This window comes from Cydia strobilella, chromosome 4 (genome assembly GCF_947568885.1).
Source record: "Cydia strobilella chromosome 4, ilCydStro3.1, whole genome shotgun sequence".
Classification (NCBI taxonomy): domain Eukaryota; kingdom Metazoa; phylum Arthropoda; class Insecta; order Lepidoptera; family Tortricidae; genus Cydia; species Cydia strobilella.
The window spans coordinates 12,464,255-12,477,841 of NC_086044.1; the positions used below are offsets into that span (position 1 = coordinate 12,464,255).

At 36.8% G+C, this 13,587-nt stretch overlaps 1 protein-coding gene across 1 annotated transcript; it reads left to right on the plus strand.

Annotated features, from left to right (window-relative positions):
• Positions 1–7,822: 7,822 nt before the first annotated feature.
• Positions 7,823–12,416, plus strand: LOC134741159 (uncharacterized). Its single transcript, XM_063673929.1, has 5 exons — positions 7,823–7,900; positions 8,279–8,485; positions 9,359–9,531; positions 11,343–11,509; positions 12,056–12,416. The coding sequence occupies exons 1-5, from the start codon at positions 7,823–7,825 to the stop codon at positions 12,376–12,378; spliced, it is 948 nt and encodes a 315-aa protein (XP_063529999.1). The 3' UTR covers positions 12,379–12,416.
• Positions 12,417–13,587: the final 1,171 nt, after the last annotated feature.

Consider the following 13,587-nt stretch of genomic DNA (forward strand, 5'->3'; position numbering starts at 1 on the left):
GGATTTATAGACATAAAGCCGATTATTTTTGACTGGTATTGTTACTACTTGGAGTACTTGGCTTGACACCGACTTCAAACATATCAGTTGGTAACGCATATACTTAAACACGGAACCCTAAAAAGGATAATATTTTATTTCATCCTTTTTGAAGTCGGTTTATCTTTTTTTTATAAAAGTTTTTATTTTTCCATTTTTAGTTTTAAGACATTGTTAAGAGCGTGACGCATGAATGAAAAACATTATCATGTTTAACTGTAAATTCGTAAACTTTATTAAATAATCAGAATTTTCCTCGAGTCCGTCTGGGAAATCATTCCTGTCACTAAATCCATTTTCCGCCCCGCCACTGACCCAATCCCTCAAACCCCCCAATCACTCAACCTCACAGCACATCAACCCCTGATCACTAAACCCCTCGACCCTAAACCACCAACCCTTCATCCGCCATTCCCCGACCCCTAACCCCAGACCCCTTAACTCCTAACCCTAACCCCCAATCCCTTAACTCCCAACCCCTCAGTCCCCGACCCATCAACTCGCCTCCCCTCAACCCCCAACCTCAAACCCCCCAAACACTAATACTATCTACCTTCTGTCTTACTCTTTAGTCTCTTTGGTTGATTCCAACACTACCTACATAAAAAAATCATAATACACATACGAGGGAAGTTATCAGTAGCCTTACCACGAGTTTGACATTGATATATTCGCTATCGTGTGCGTAACTTACTGTTTATGCATCTCGCTCGTATACATATAGCTCGCATATATATATATATATATATATATATATTAGTATATTAGTGTACAAAGTAAGTTACGAAGAATATTTAGTGTCAAACTCGTGGTTAGGCTACAGTTGCACTACATCAAATTGGTGGTTTTTGGGAGGAAATGCTTGAGTTACTTTAGAAAACACCGAAATCACCATACACGTGCCTTTAAAAATTGAGGAGTTCCCTCAATTCCTCACGGATTCCATCATCAGATTAAAACCAAAAATATTACGAAAACACCTTGGAGAGGTAACTTTTTTCAAACAGAAAAAGAATAACTCAAATCGGATCATGGGTGCCGGGGTAATCACTGAAATCATTATCATCAAAACAATCATCATCATCAGCTCCACTTCATCAAATTGGTGGTTTTCGAGAGAAAATGCTCAAGTTGTTTAAGAAAACGACCAAATCACCATACATGTGCCTTTAAAAATTGAGGAGTTCCCTCAATTCCTCACGGATCCCATCATCAGAACAGCACCAGATTAATGTGGGACCACCTTGGAGGTAGTTTCTTTCAAACAAAAAAAAATTGTTCAAGTCGGACCACGGGTCTCGGAGTAATCGCTGAACATCCTACATGAAAAAAATCATCATCACTATCTTCAAAACAATCATCATCATCAGGTCCACTTCATCAAATTGGTCGTTTTCGAGACAAAATGCTCAAGTTGCTTATGAAAACACCCAAATCACCATACGTGCCTTTAAAAATTGAGGAGTTCCCTCAATTCCTCAGGGATCCCATCATCAGATCAGAACCAGATTAATATGGGACCAACTTGGAAGTAGCTCCTTTCGAACAAAAAAAGAATTACTCAAATCGGACCACGGGTCTCGGAATAATCGGTGCCATACATAAAAAAAAAAATAGCCACAACCGAATACAGAACCTCCTCCTTCTATGAAATTGAAGTCGGTTAAAAACACTGAAATCACTTTTCTTGCTTTCTTATACATAATTATATTGTGTCTTCCTACGTATTTAAAGTCACTTACTTACTCTAATCGTTTCCGTTACAAACGTTCAATCCCCTTTTAGTCCCCCAGAGGATTAATTTTCAAAAATGCTGTAAAAATTTTTTTTGTCATAATGTATCTTATTTCTTGTACACAGTATAGATGAAACCTGAAGTGAAAATTTGAACTTTCTAGCTTCTGTAGTTCTGTAGTCGCTCAGTCAGAACCTTCGCATTTATATACCTATGTATTTAATCATCATCATCGGCCTACTCTCGGCCACTGCTGGACATAGGCCTGTCCTATTGCACGCCATTGAGAACGATTTGCGGCAACTCTGATCCAGCTCTTGCCAGCCACCTTGCGAAGGTCATCGCTCCATCTAGTTTGAGGGCGTCCTACGCTACGTTTGCCGATACGCGGTCTCCACTCGAGAACTCGTCTACCCCAACGGTTATCGGTCCTACGGCTAATATGACCGGCCCACTGCCACTTCAGCTTGCTAATCTATTATAATAATTATACATATATATGGAAAAGTATTCAAGGGTGGGTGCGTTATTTTGTTTCATCCTCTACTATTGATGCTGACTATACCTACCTACTAATTATTCGTGACCGTCAGAATGGCGGGTGTAATGTTTTTTGAAAATTAAATACCGAAAGGTATTTTTTTAAAGGAGGTACTAAATAGTACAAATTAGGTACAAAAATATGGTATGCTCTTTTTAGGGTTCCGTATCCAAAGGGTAAAAAGGGGACCCTATTACTAAGACTTCGCTGTCTGTCTGTCTGTCCGTCTGTCACCAGGCTGTATCTCATGAACCGTGATAGCTAGACAGTTGAAATTTTTACAGATGATGTATTTCTGTTGCCGCTATAACAACAAATACTAAAAACCAAATAAAATAAATATTTAAGTGGGACTCCCATACAAAAAAACGTGATTTTTTCCCGTTTTTTGCATAATGATACGGAACCCTTAGTACGCGAGTCCGACTTGCACTTGGCCGGTTTTTATTTTTATTTAGCTATACACCCGTCATCCTCACTCTCACAATATTTTTTCTAAAATCTATTACTCAACCGTCTCATGTCAATATTTACCTACTTGAAGCACCGATCACTGCATCATTAGACACTATGGCATATCAATGACTTATTGATACATGTACCTACCTAGTACGAGGGAGAAGCGTTTGGTTAAAGTGCTCTACGCTAAATATCGTACTTTAAAGTTTCGAATTAATTATTATTCCTTGTCAAAATCAATAGGTAAATTAGGTTATTTAGGTTGTGATTTTTCGACATTTTAGGTTTCTATTCAGAGTATTAACACAGCCTTAAAAATCACACCTATGGACTATACTGTGGTGTGGCTGTAGACTGGTTATACTGTGGTGTTAATATTTGATAAAGACTCACCGATTTCGGAAAGTCAGGATAAAAGAACCAATTTTTATTGTTCGTTTGTAATGACATCACAAAAAAAATCGACTGCTAATAGGTATATATTTTTTATCAGCCACGCCACACTATCTATACATTTAGGCATAGACTGCTCTAATAAATGTAAACAGATTTTGAAATGGTCAGGTCAAAAAATGGTTTAAGCGTTAAAACTTTGTATGACTCACCCTCAACTCGAAGATGACGAAAACCAAGTAACGGCCAGGAGAAGCAACAGGCGATTTTATATGAGCCCTTTTGGGTAGAAAGATAACTCCCCCTTCTTTAATATTCCCCTCGCAATGAGGCCTCTCTGTAGTCTGCACAAGCACTGTAATAAGAATTGACACATTGCAATTATCTCGACAGCCAAGAGCCTGTTATTGGTTTGAAGTGGTTTTAACGTCAATAATTACATTTATCCGTCCAATCAAAAATATTTTTTCTCAGGAAGATAAAAATTGTCTCATAGTAGGAAATACTGGCGCCACGGGTAGTTTAAATTTTCATTATTTACCTAGTTAATATTCTTGTAGAATATAAGTACCTTGAAGAACACAAAAACCAAAATCTTTCACTTATTAAATCATCCCTACTTACTAATATTCAAACCGGCCAAGTGCTAGTCGGGCCTTGGATAATGGAGGGTTCCGTACCTTCATACAATACAAATAAATAGTTTGTTTTTTAGGGTTCCGTACCCAAAGGGTAAAAACGGGACCCTATTACTAAGACTCCGTTGTCCGTCTGTCCGTCTGTCACCAGGCTGTATCTCATGAACCGTGATAGCTAGACAGTTGAAATTTTCACAGATGATGTATTTCTGTTGCCACTATAACAACAAATACTAAAAACAGAATAATACAAATATTTAAATGGGGCTCCCATACAAAATTTTTTCCGTAATGGTACGGAACCCTTCGTGCGCGAGTCCGACTCGCACTTGGCCGGTTTTTTTATACTTGTTACCTCAGAACCTCAGAACTCCCGTCATTTTTCGACCGATTAATTTTGAACATTATTTTTTGATGAAAAGTATGTCATACAGATTAGTCCACACGTTCTCAGACAGAGAGAATCATACTATCTTTGTCTTACACTAGTGCTAGCACCCTAAAGAAAAGGATGAGTATAGTTTTTTTTTTGTTCTTATTTACTGACTATTGTTGCGAACTGGATTGGATTGGATTGAATTGGATTGGATTGGAGCGAACTGTCACTTTTTTGCCATACTAAATTGAACCTTATCACCGAGCCAGAAAGGTGTTCGTACCAGACTAGAGAAAACGGTCCACATGAGATAGCAAAAGTGGGTCACGGTGTCCCACTCGCACATGTTGCCAATGTTAAAAAAATACCTTTTTGGTAGTATTTATATCAATAACTACTAAAATTAAATACCTTCTTATATTATTTACGTGCTATATTCAGAGTGCGGTTCTGATATCTTTTACGTAATTTGTAAATAGTTATAATGTCAATATTATTAACTGATTTAACCAAGCATGTGCACAACAAAAAAATACATTAATTTTAATATGGTAGACATTGTAGTAACTTTGAATATTAATTGGTATCCCCAACTTGATAAAGAAATTTTCAAAATACATGAATGGCGGCGCTCAAGATTTATTTGCGAAATAAAGTATAAAATGGGTAAAAGATGTTGTGTGAAAGGTTGCAGAAGTGAAAGTTTTGTTGATTGTGGTATATCTTTTCACAGTTAAAGTTTACGATAAAAATACAAGAAAACATTGTCAAACTCATTAGGGTGACTATGATGTCGGCACGATGTGAATCGGCCTTACAGAGTTCTTATTACCTACGTACTTACTTAATGTAAAAATAAGTTTACCTAAATAAGTATATCTTTATTTCGGCATGTTTAATTATTTGGTTGATAGATAGATAGATAAATGATTTATTTGTGCACGTAATGAGAGCTATATAATTACCAAAATTTAAATCCAAAATCCTTAAATATTACAGACACATTTATACATAATATTCTATATAGGTTGAACACACATTTCCGTCAGTACACAAAGGCGGCAAATTAAAAAAAAATGGTGCAATTAACTACGATGACGCTTAAAGAATAGCTGAAGTGTGCAAAAGAGAAGCCATTACGTATATGAACATACCATGAGTGCGAAAGAGGCAGACTACAAATGAAAAAAACGTGAGCATTTTTAGGGTTCCGTACCCAAAGGGTAAAAACGGGACCCTATCACTAAGACTCCGCTGTCCGTCTGTCAGTCTGTCTGTCATCAGTAACAGCTTTTATAACGACTAAATTAAGTAAGGTTTTGTGAAGCATTTTACAGAGGAGAAAAATAGTTATTTGTTATACAAGGGTGCAAAGTTGTATTTTACCCGCGAGTGTGGAATTGAAACACGAGCAAGCGAAAGGTTTCTATAGTTGAACCACGAGCGAAGCGAGTGGTTCCAAAATAGAATCCTGAGCGTAGCGAGTGCTTCAACACACGAGAAGTAAAATACATTTGCACCCGTGTGTAACACAAAACTTTTCACCTCACTATAGCGAGGAAAGTGCAACATCCACAGGCGTTAGATCATCTTCATCACCAGTGATTCCAGAATCACTAATTTTTTTACGATATTATAACAAAAAACTCTGGAGATTCTGTATTTTTACGTGAGAAGTTTTAAGTAAAAAAATTGTTGACAATGTTGGCATTTCTGACGTATGAAATGTCTGTGATGCGTTTTGAAATTGCATCGACTCAGTTTGTGCGTTCAGAATTATATTTAACATCATTATTAAAAAACAAACGTTTCTTATGGAACTTTAAGGTTTATGACATAAAATCATTAAATAAAGCTAAATTTGGTATTTTTATAAGATTCTCAAACCATTTGTTTAATGATAATTAATATCGAACGAATCATTATTATGAGCGTTTTACGTTTTATCATCTGTCAAGCTACTTAAACACGATTCATCCAAGGTCAAATTACTTTCCCCACTAGTGGATAAAATGCGTTTTTCCCCGCTAGTTTTAAAGGATAAAAAACAACTTTCCGAGCTAGTGAGGGGAAAAACTATATCCATTCTCTCTGACTTCCTATGCATGAATGAAAAAAAGATCTTGGCCAAACTATACATTCCAACTTATCCTAATATCCCACATACATATGACTTATGGTCACCCTAATTAGAAAGAGATGCAACCGCCCACTTTGACTTCTCATGTGGACACACTTTTTGGCCCGTGTACTCCATCCGGTTTATTAAAATCTAAATCCGTGCTGACAATTTGGTTTGACCAAAGAGGATATAATAGGATAGAGCGGTACTGTCATAGCAAAGAGGATATATATAATAAGATAGAGCGCAAACATAGCACGGATTTGCTTGAACCCACTTTTGCTATCTCATGTGGACCGTTTTCTCTAGTCTGGTACGAACACCTTTCTGGCTCGGTGATAAGGTTCAATTTAGTATGGCAAAAAAAGTGACAGTTCGCTCCTGTTTAGGGTATAACCACGGATTTAGATGGGTATAACTTCATGAAACATAGTCAATTGTTTTGTCATAGTAAATTTTGTAACCACTGTAAATTTACTGCCATCTATCGACATACTTTAAAACTAAAAATGAAGATTTATAAAAATACGTTAAAATGTATTTAAATATAGATAAATGATTTTTTTATTTGCATTAATTATTTTTATATGATTTTGACTCATGTTCTTTCACTGGTATGCGTTAAAATTATAAATAACAAACGAACCGTCAACGCCCTCTATAAGAGAGTAGGCTAAAGCTAGTGGCGCCATCTGATCGAGAATCAAATTTTCGTGATTTTCGAGGCGCGTTTTTTCCTTAGACTGTATCCATGTTACGGAGTTATATCTATCTATGGTCATAGTACATTTTATAGCCACAGTAAATTCACTGCCATCTATCGACACACGATTAAAACTGAAAATAAAAATATCAATAAATGTATTTATATATGGATAAACTATTTTTTTTATTTGCAATATTTGCATTAATTATTTTTATATTATTTTGACCCATGTTCTTTCACTGTTAAATAACAAACGAAACCGTCAACGCCATCTATACGAGAGTAGGCCAAAGGTAGTGGCGCCATCTGATCGAGAATCAAATTAAATTTTCTTGATTTTCGAGGCACGTTTTTTCCTTGGACTGTGTCCATGTATTAGGCCCCATTCGCACAAGAGCTTAAAAAGCGTTGCGTGTGTGACGCACCCATAAGTAAAAGCGAGTAAGCGATATATCTTTCTCGCTCTTACTTATGGTAGCGTCGTACAAGCAACGATTTTTAAGCTCTCGTGCGAATGGGGCCTTACGGAGTTATATCTATCTTTGGTTTGACCAACTATAGTAGTCGCGGAACAATGAACACATTTTTTATTTTATTTTGCGAAATTTTTATGTGACCTTGATTGCTGGCTAGACTACATGACCTACAATTGCGTTTGATAATGAATGACGCCATTTAAAAATAAAAAATAATTGGCTTGAAGGACTCTCATCCAGGCCATAATTGTTAAAAAAAACTTTTACCGCCTATTTTATAAAACAATAAGTACAATTACGTCAAAAAGTTACATCTCAAATTGATAATAATTACAAAATGGGGATGAACGATGCGGAATTTGAGACTTTTGAACAGCAGTTCCTGGAACTTGTTGCGGAATTTGAATCTATTAGCGTGAGCACCATTTTGTTTTTTATCTGATTATATTTTCATAAACATAGGGCACCTATATTTTATATTTATGAGACGTTCCTTCTCGTATTTAATAATTGATGGATTTTTCCGGAAGATGAAATTATCCATCCAATTGTTTAGATTTTTGTGATTGCTAACAAAAAACGAATAAATTTTGAGGAAACCAGGCCGAATATAACATCTCTATCTCTTATGTAACTTCCTTTGAGTAACATAAGGACGCGCATATAGACAATATTCGAATTTCGATGTTCGCGGTAGCCACAGTTGGATAAGAGTGTAAATTTGATAGGAAATTCAAAAGATATAAAATCCTAACCCATATATAAAGAGAGAGATAAGCACTGATTTGGTTAGGTATCAGAAAAACACTTGCGCGAAACAGTCCAAACCGAGTCCACGCGGGCGGAGGCGGCGGAAGCCGCGCGCGACGCCGCCGAGCACGCCGCGGCCGAGGCGCGGCACGGCGCCGCCGCTGCCACTGCGGGCGCTGCCCACGCCGCCGCCGCGCTCGCCAACGCGCAAGAGGAACTCACTAATGTTAAAACGCAAATGGACATACACGTAAGTTAGGGCTAATACATAAAATATAATGTCTGGTTATAAAGCCTAAATAATAAAATGCTAATAGGTATCAGAAGAGCAGTCCAATTGGACTACGCGAACTGAAACGAGGCAAGGCGAGGTGCTGCAACCGAGGACACCACCCACGCTCACCAAGGCTCACAAGGAACTTCCTAATATTAAATACGAATGGACATAATTAATATAACGGTGGGTGTGGGTGGATGGCTCAATGTAGATAGGTACAACCAAAGAGTAGTATAATATGGTACAACTGGATGATACTTTACACTTTTAAAAACGACTGGGGCATGCAATTGTTGGATAAAAGCTCCAAGTAAATTAGTTTTATTTTATTTATTATTTATTTATTTCCTTATCTTATAGCGCTTTCTTGGCTGTCCAATATCAAACTATTACACAAGTTCTGAGAAAATTATATTTAATGATGCGAGGAAGAAAATGGAGTCATAAAATTATTGTTACTGAAAGATAATCTAACTACGAACCTATTAAAGTCAATCAATCATCATATGGAAAGCTTTTTTATACATAACTGCTCCGGCATGGAATCGAAACAGGCTGAGGCAAAAAACACACATCCTTTTGTGTAGGCATAACTAGTACGTCATTCACACCATTGTCGTCTCATTGAGCCATCATGACTTAAGAACCTCGCCTGCATATTGAAAGTACATGATGTTTGACACGCGCTTTTCTTATTAGGTAGGTACCTAAGATCCTGTTAACTATCAGGCTATCACAATCTTACTCGCCTTTATAAATGTTGGACAAATACTAGCAGCATAGAACTTCTCTAAGTATTCGTGCACCAGATATTAAAGCATCATGTAAATAATGTTTGACAATTAGGATCGTCAGCGCGTTCTCTTCGAAGAGCGTTGCGCCGAGCTGTCCCGTCAGCTGAGCAGTTTGGAGCGAGAAGTGCAGCAGCTGCGGCCGCTGCAGGCCGCGTACGGCGCAATGCATCGGCAGTACACCGAGCTACAGGACCGAGTGCGCCTCGCCACTGACGACGCACGGAGGTATAATGAATATCACACTGATGCGCATTCGCACGGCGCTAGAGTAACATGTGAGCGAGAGAGCACTAAATGGTCATGTATAGCGATGTCCCGCTCGCACACCGGAGCGGCATGCGGATCCTCATCCAATGTGAAGACCGCCTGAGCTCAGCAGTCACTGCGACCGCTGCAGTCTGAGTCCGCCTCGGCACAAATAACGAACAGTGGTAGAGTTAGACCAAGCTAAGTTGGCAGTGATTTTAAAAGACCAGACGGTGCAAGTGTTATTTTAAACGTCAAACTTCTGTGAGATTATGACGATTAAATAGCCTGGGCTAGCCAAATCGCTGCCAACTTAGCTTGGTCTAAGTCTATGAGCTCAGTAGGCCAGAGCAACCCCTAGCCTTAATTGGTTGAATCTCTTTTTATTGTTGACAAATATGGAGACGGTTCATCATATCATCATAAAAGATTTTAAACTTTTAAAAGATTACAGAAATTTCTTTGAGTTAAATTTTCTAAAACTTGATAAATTCTTAGAGAAAAAATACAGGATGTTGCCTTACGGATATTTCCTTACAGATATTTCAATTATACATTATACCATAGAGTAACTTATACTAGAGCGGTACTGTCATAGTAAATTTTGTAATCCCAGTAAATTCACTGCCATCTGTCGACACACTTTAAAACTAAAAATAAATATTTATAAAAATACGATAACATGTATTTAAATATGGATAAATGATTTTTTTATTTGCATTAATTATTTTTATATGATTTTGACCCATGTTCTTTCACTGGTATGCGTTAAAATTATAAATAACAAACGAAACAGTCAACGCCCTCTATACGAGTGTAGGCCAAAACTAGTGGCGCCATCTGATCGAGAATCAAATTTTCGTGATTTTCGAGGCACGTTTTTTTCTTAGACTGTATCCATCTATTACGGAGTTATATCTATCTTTGATTATACCTATATCTCTATTGAGTTGTTTCACTTTGATTTAGGTTTATTTATTTATTAAACTTAGTATCCTAGGTATTTGAGTCATGAATATGATTCGTAGGACACAACGACTAACCTTGCACAGTCGAGTAAACAGCGTGCATTAGAATCTAATTCGCATCGGCTTGCTAACCACCTTTTATGGGCAAATGTAGAAACTATATATACAAAAACATTGATTCAGATTATTAAGATCAGTCATATATATCCAAACCATGTTTAAACCCGTTTAAAAAATATATATGGAAATATCATATACACCTTGGACTCTAATAACCCGACAGATTTTAAATGTGCTTTCTTGAACGCATTTAGAGACTAAAATTTCATATGTTATACAAAGTGTTCTGAAGTCGGTCTTGTTTTAGAGATAATGACAAATCTTGTGAAAACTTGTTTGTGTAATAACTTAGTGAAAAACTTTTTTTGGTTGCGACGCTGCACGGTGGTTCGGTTTGTATGGAGAAAGCGTCAAAAATCAATTTCTCAGAAAGTATCAAAGATACGCTCAAAATATAATATATTCGTGTTGGTTGTTTCATGGTCTAATAAACAGTAATAAAAAGTTTTACTTTGTATATTTTACCATTAAAAAAAACTAACTGATGCCAAAAAATACATAGGTACAATTTTAAAGCCCTATAAACAAGGAGCGGAATTCTCATAGCAGATATCAAACTTCAAGAGGGATTGACCATCGTGATTCATCGACAATTCGAGTTATGAAATTGAAGTCGGTTAATAAATGAGGGCCTTTCTAGCTCCTAAGAGGACTCATATCCCATCAAGTTCCATTCCTAAAATTAGTGTAATGTTCGTTTAGCGAGGCTTCCCGGCTTGAGAGCGAGCTCCGACGAGTAGAGCGGTGCGCAAGCGGCGGCGCAGAGATTCGCGAGCGTGCGCGCCTCGCCGCCGCCGCGCACGTACGGGAACGTCGTCGAGCTGCCGCCGAGCTGCACCACACCGTCAGTGAGCTGAGAAGAGCTAACAGTAAGAATATTGAATTAATTTTTATAGACAACCCATTAAACATTTAACGGACAAGACAGTCTTGCAGTCCAACAGCCCAGTTTCCATGTACATACATAGTAGTCGACAATATAAAGATAAATAAACACTCAATAGATACAACAAACACAAATAAAATAAGAATGAACAACAACAACGATAACAAAAACAAAGAACAATGAACAAGAATAGTTCAGGAACAAAATATCGATATCCCCGCCAAGATAAGACCACCAGATTTGCAAGGCAGGGTCAATCAATACTAACGAGGCTTAAAAATCTTGAAATTGTCATTACCTACTGCTGCTTACAATTGAGGATACTCAGATAATAAGCAGACAACAGTATCAGCCCACTGTAATCTAAATTTCACACATTTTTCAAGTTCATATGTCACCTTCATTAGTTCATTAAAAAATAGCACCCTGCATAACTACTCGTAAACATACTAAGACGAACGCACACCATAAAATAAGACATCAACGCATTACGCAGGCTAAATGGTGTTTTGGCCTTATTTTATTTCAGCTGAAATTACTCGTCTTAACACACTAGTAGCAGAGCTCCAAGCCCAACTATCTGCGACCAATATAATAGAGTACTCTAAAGCGGTAGTGGACCCCGACAAGGAAGCTCTAAGTGTAGCCAAGGCTGCGCTAGAAGCCGAACGCGCGGGCTCGGCGAGGTTGGAGCGCGCGCTGGCCGCGGCTCTGGCGGACAACGCGGCGCTTGCCGCGAGCCTGCATGCTAGGGACAACACGCACACTAATCAGGATCGACAACCGCCTAATTCTCTGCCGAAGGATGAGGACACTAAAATAACGCCAATTGATTCTTTCCTGGCGGATTAAGATGAAATACTTAAGTTTTACAATTTTAAACTCATGGTTATGGCTGGTAATAAACTGTTTCTAATATTTCTTTGTACAATTTTATTTAATTAACGCACACTCATATGGACTTGCAAGTCCATCTTCTCATTACGTTAAATTAAACTATAAGTAATTACTTTTGTTATACTCAAAGCTGATGTGTTCATTTTTATTTCTTTAAGTTTATATTTTTATTTTAAAACCGTTTATTACCAATTTTAAGGAAGAGCGGTGCCTCTTAACACAGGTATTTTCTTACTTAAAAAGAGGCACCAACACTTTCCTATATAAGTAATTCTTAAACTAAATAAACAATTTGTAATTTTTTTTCATTTTTCAATTTTATTAAATTTATTCTTTAATGTTTTGTTCTAATTAAAAAAACATTAACGTTAGAGCATTCCTGAGAAGTAACCCTACGTGGGATTTAAGGGTTTGTCCAATGGCTAAGGTCACCCTGTATATATATATCCATAGTGGAATACTAGATTACAAAATAAAATCTATAAGTATACATCTACATAATAAGGTAAAACATAATAAATTAAATAATTTTCAATAGTTAATAGTTAAGTACACAATGTTAATCACATATTTTTTATGTATGTCTTTCTCATCACGGAACAATGGTGTTCCGGACCTTTGGGAGGCGTGCGCGAAGCCGAAGCTAACACGTAGAGGCCCTTTTGACACTTTAATGAAATGTAAGGGGTACACCAAACGGATGCTGCCCTTGCCCGAAATCACATATTATTACACGGTTTACACGATTAAAATAATTACAAATTATTAAAAAACTAATATTTAAATTATACATATATATATGTATATATATATATATACATATATATATATATATATATATAATATATATATATATATATATATATATATATATGGGCTTGCTATCGCGATACAGCGCGGGAATGCTGCCTGCGTGATGGGCACTTTGCCAAGAGGTCAGGGTTTGTTATAGGGTTTTTTTTTAGGTAGGTTTAGTTTTAATCGTTTTATTTTATAAGTAGTCTTAATTTTGTTTTATACAATTAATGTAAATTTTATTAAATTCCTATTTATTAAGATTAAACCTTGTTGACTAAACTTCTACTATGTATAGAAATCTATGTACCTGCTAACTACCTACATATAACCAACCCAAATAATTACTTTCTGAAAGTAATATTTATT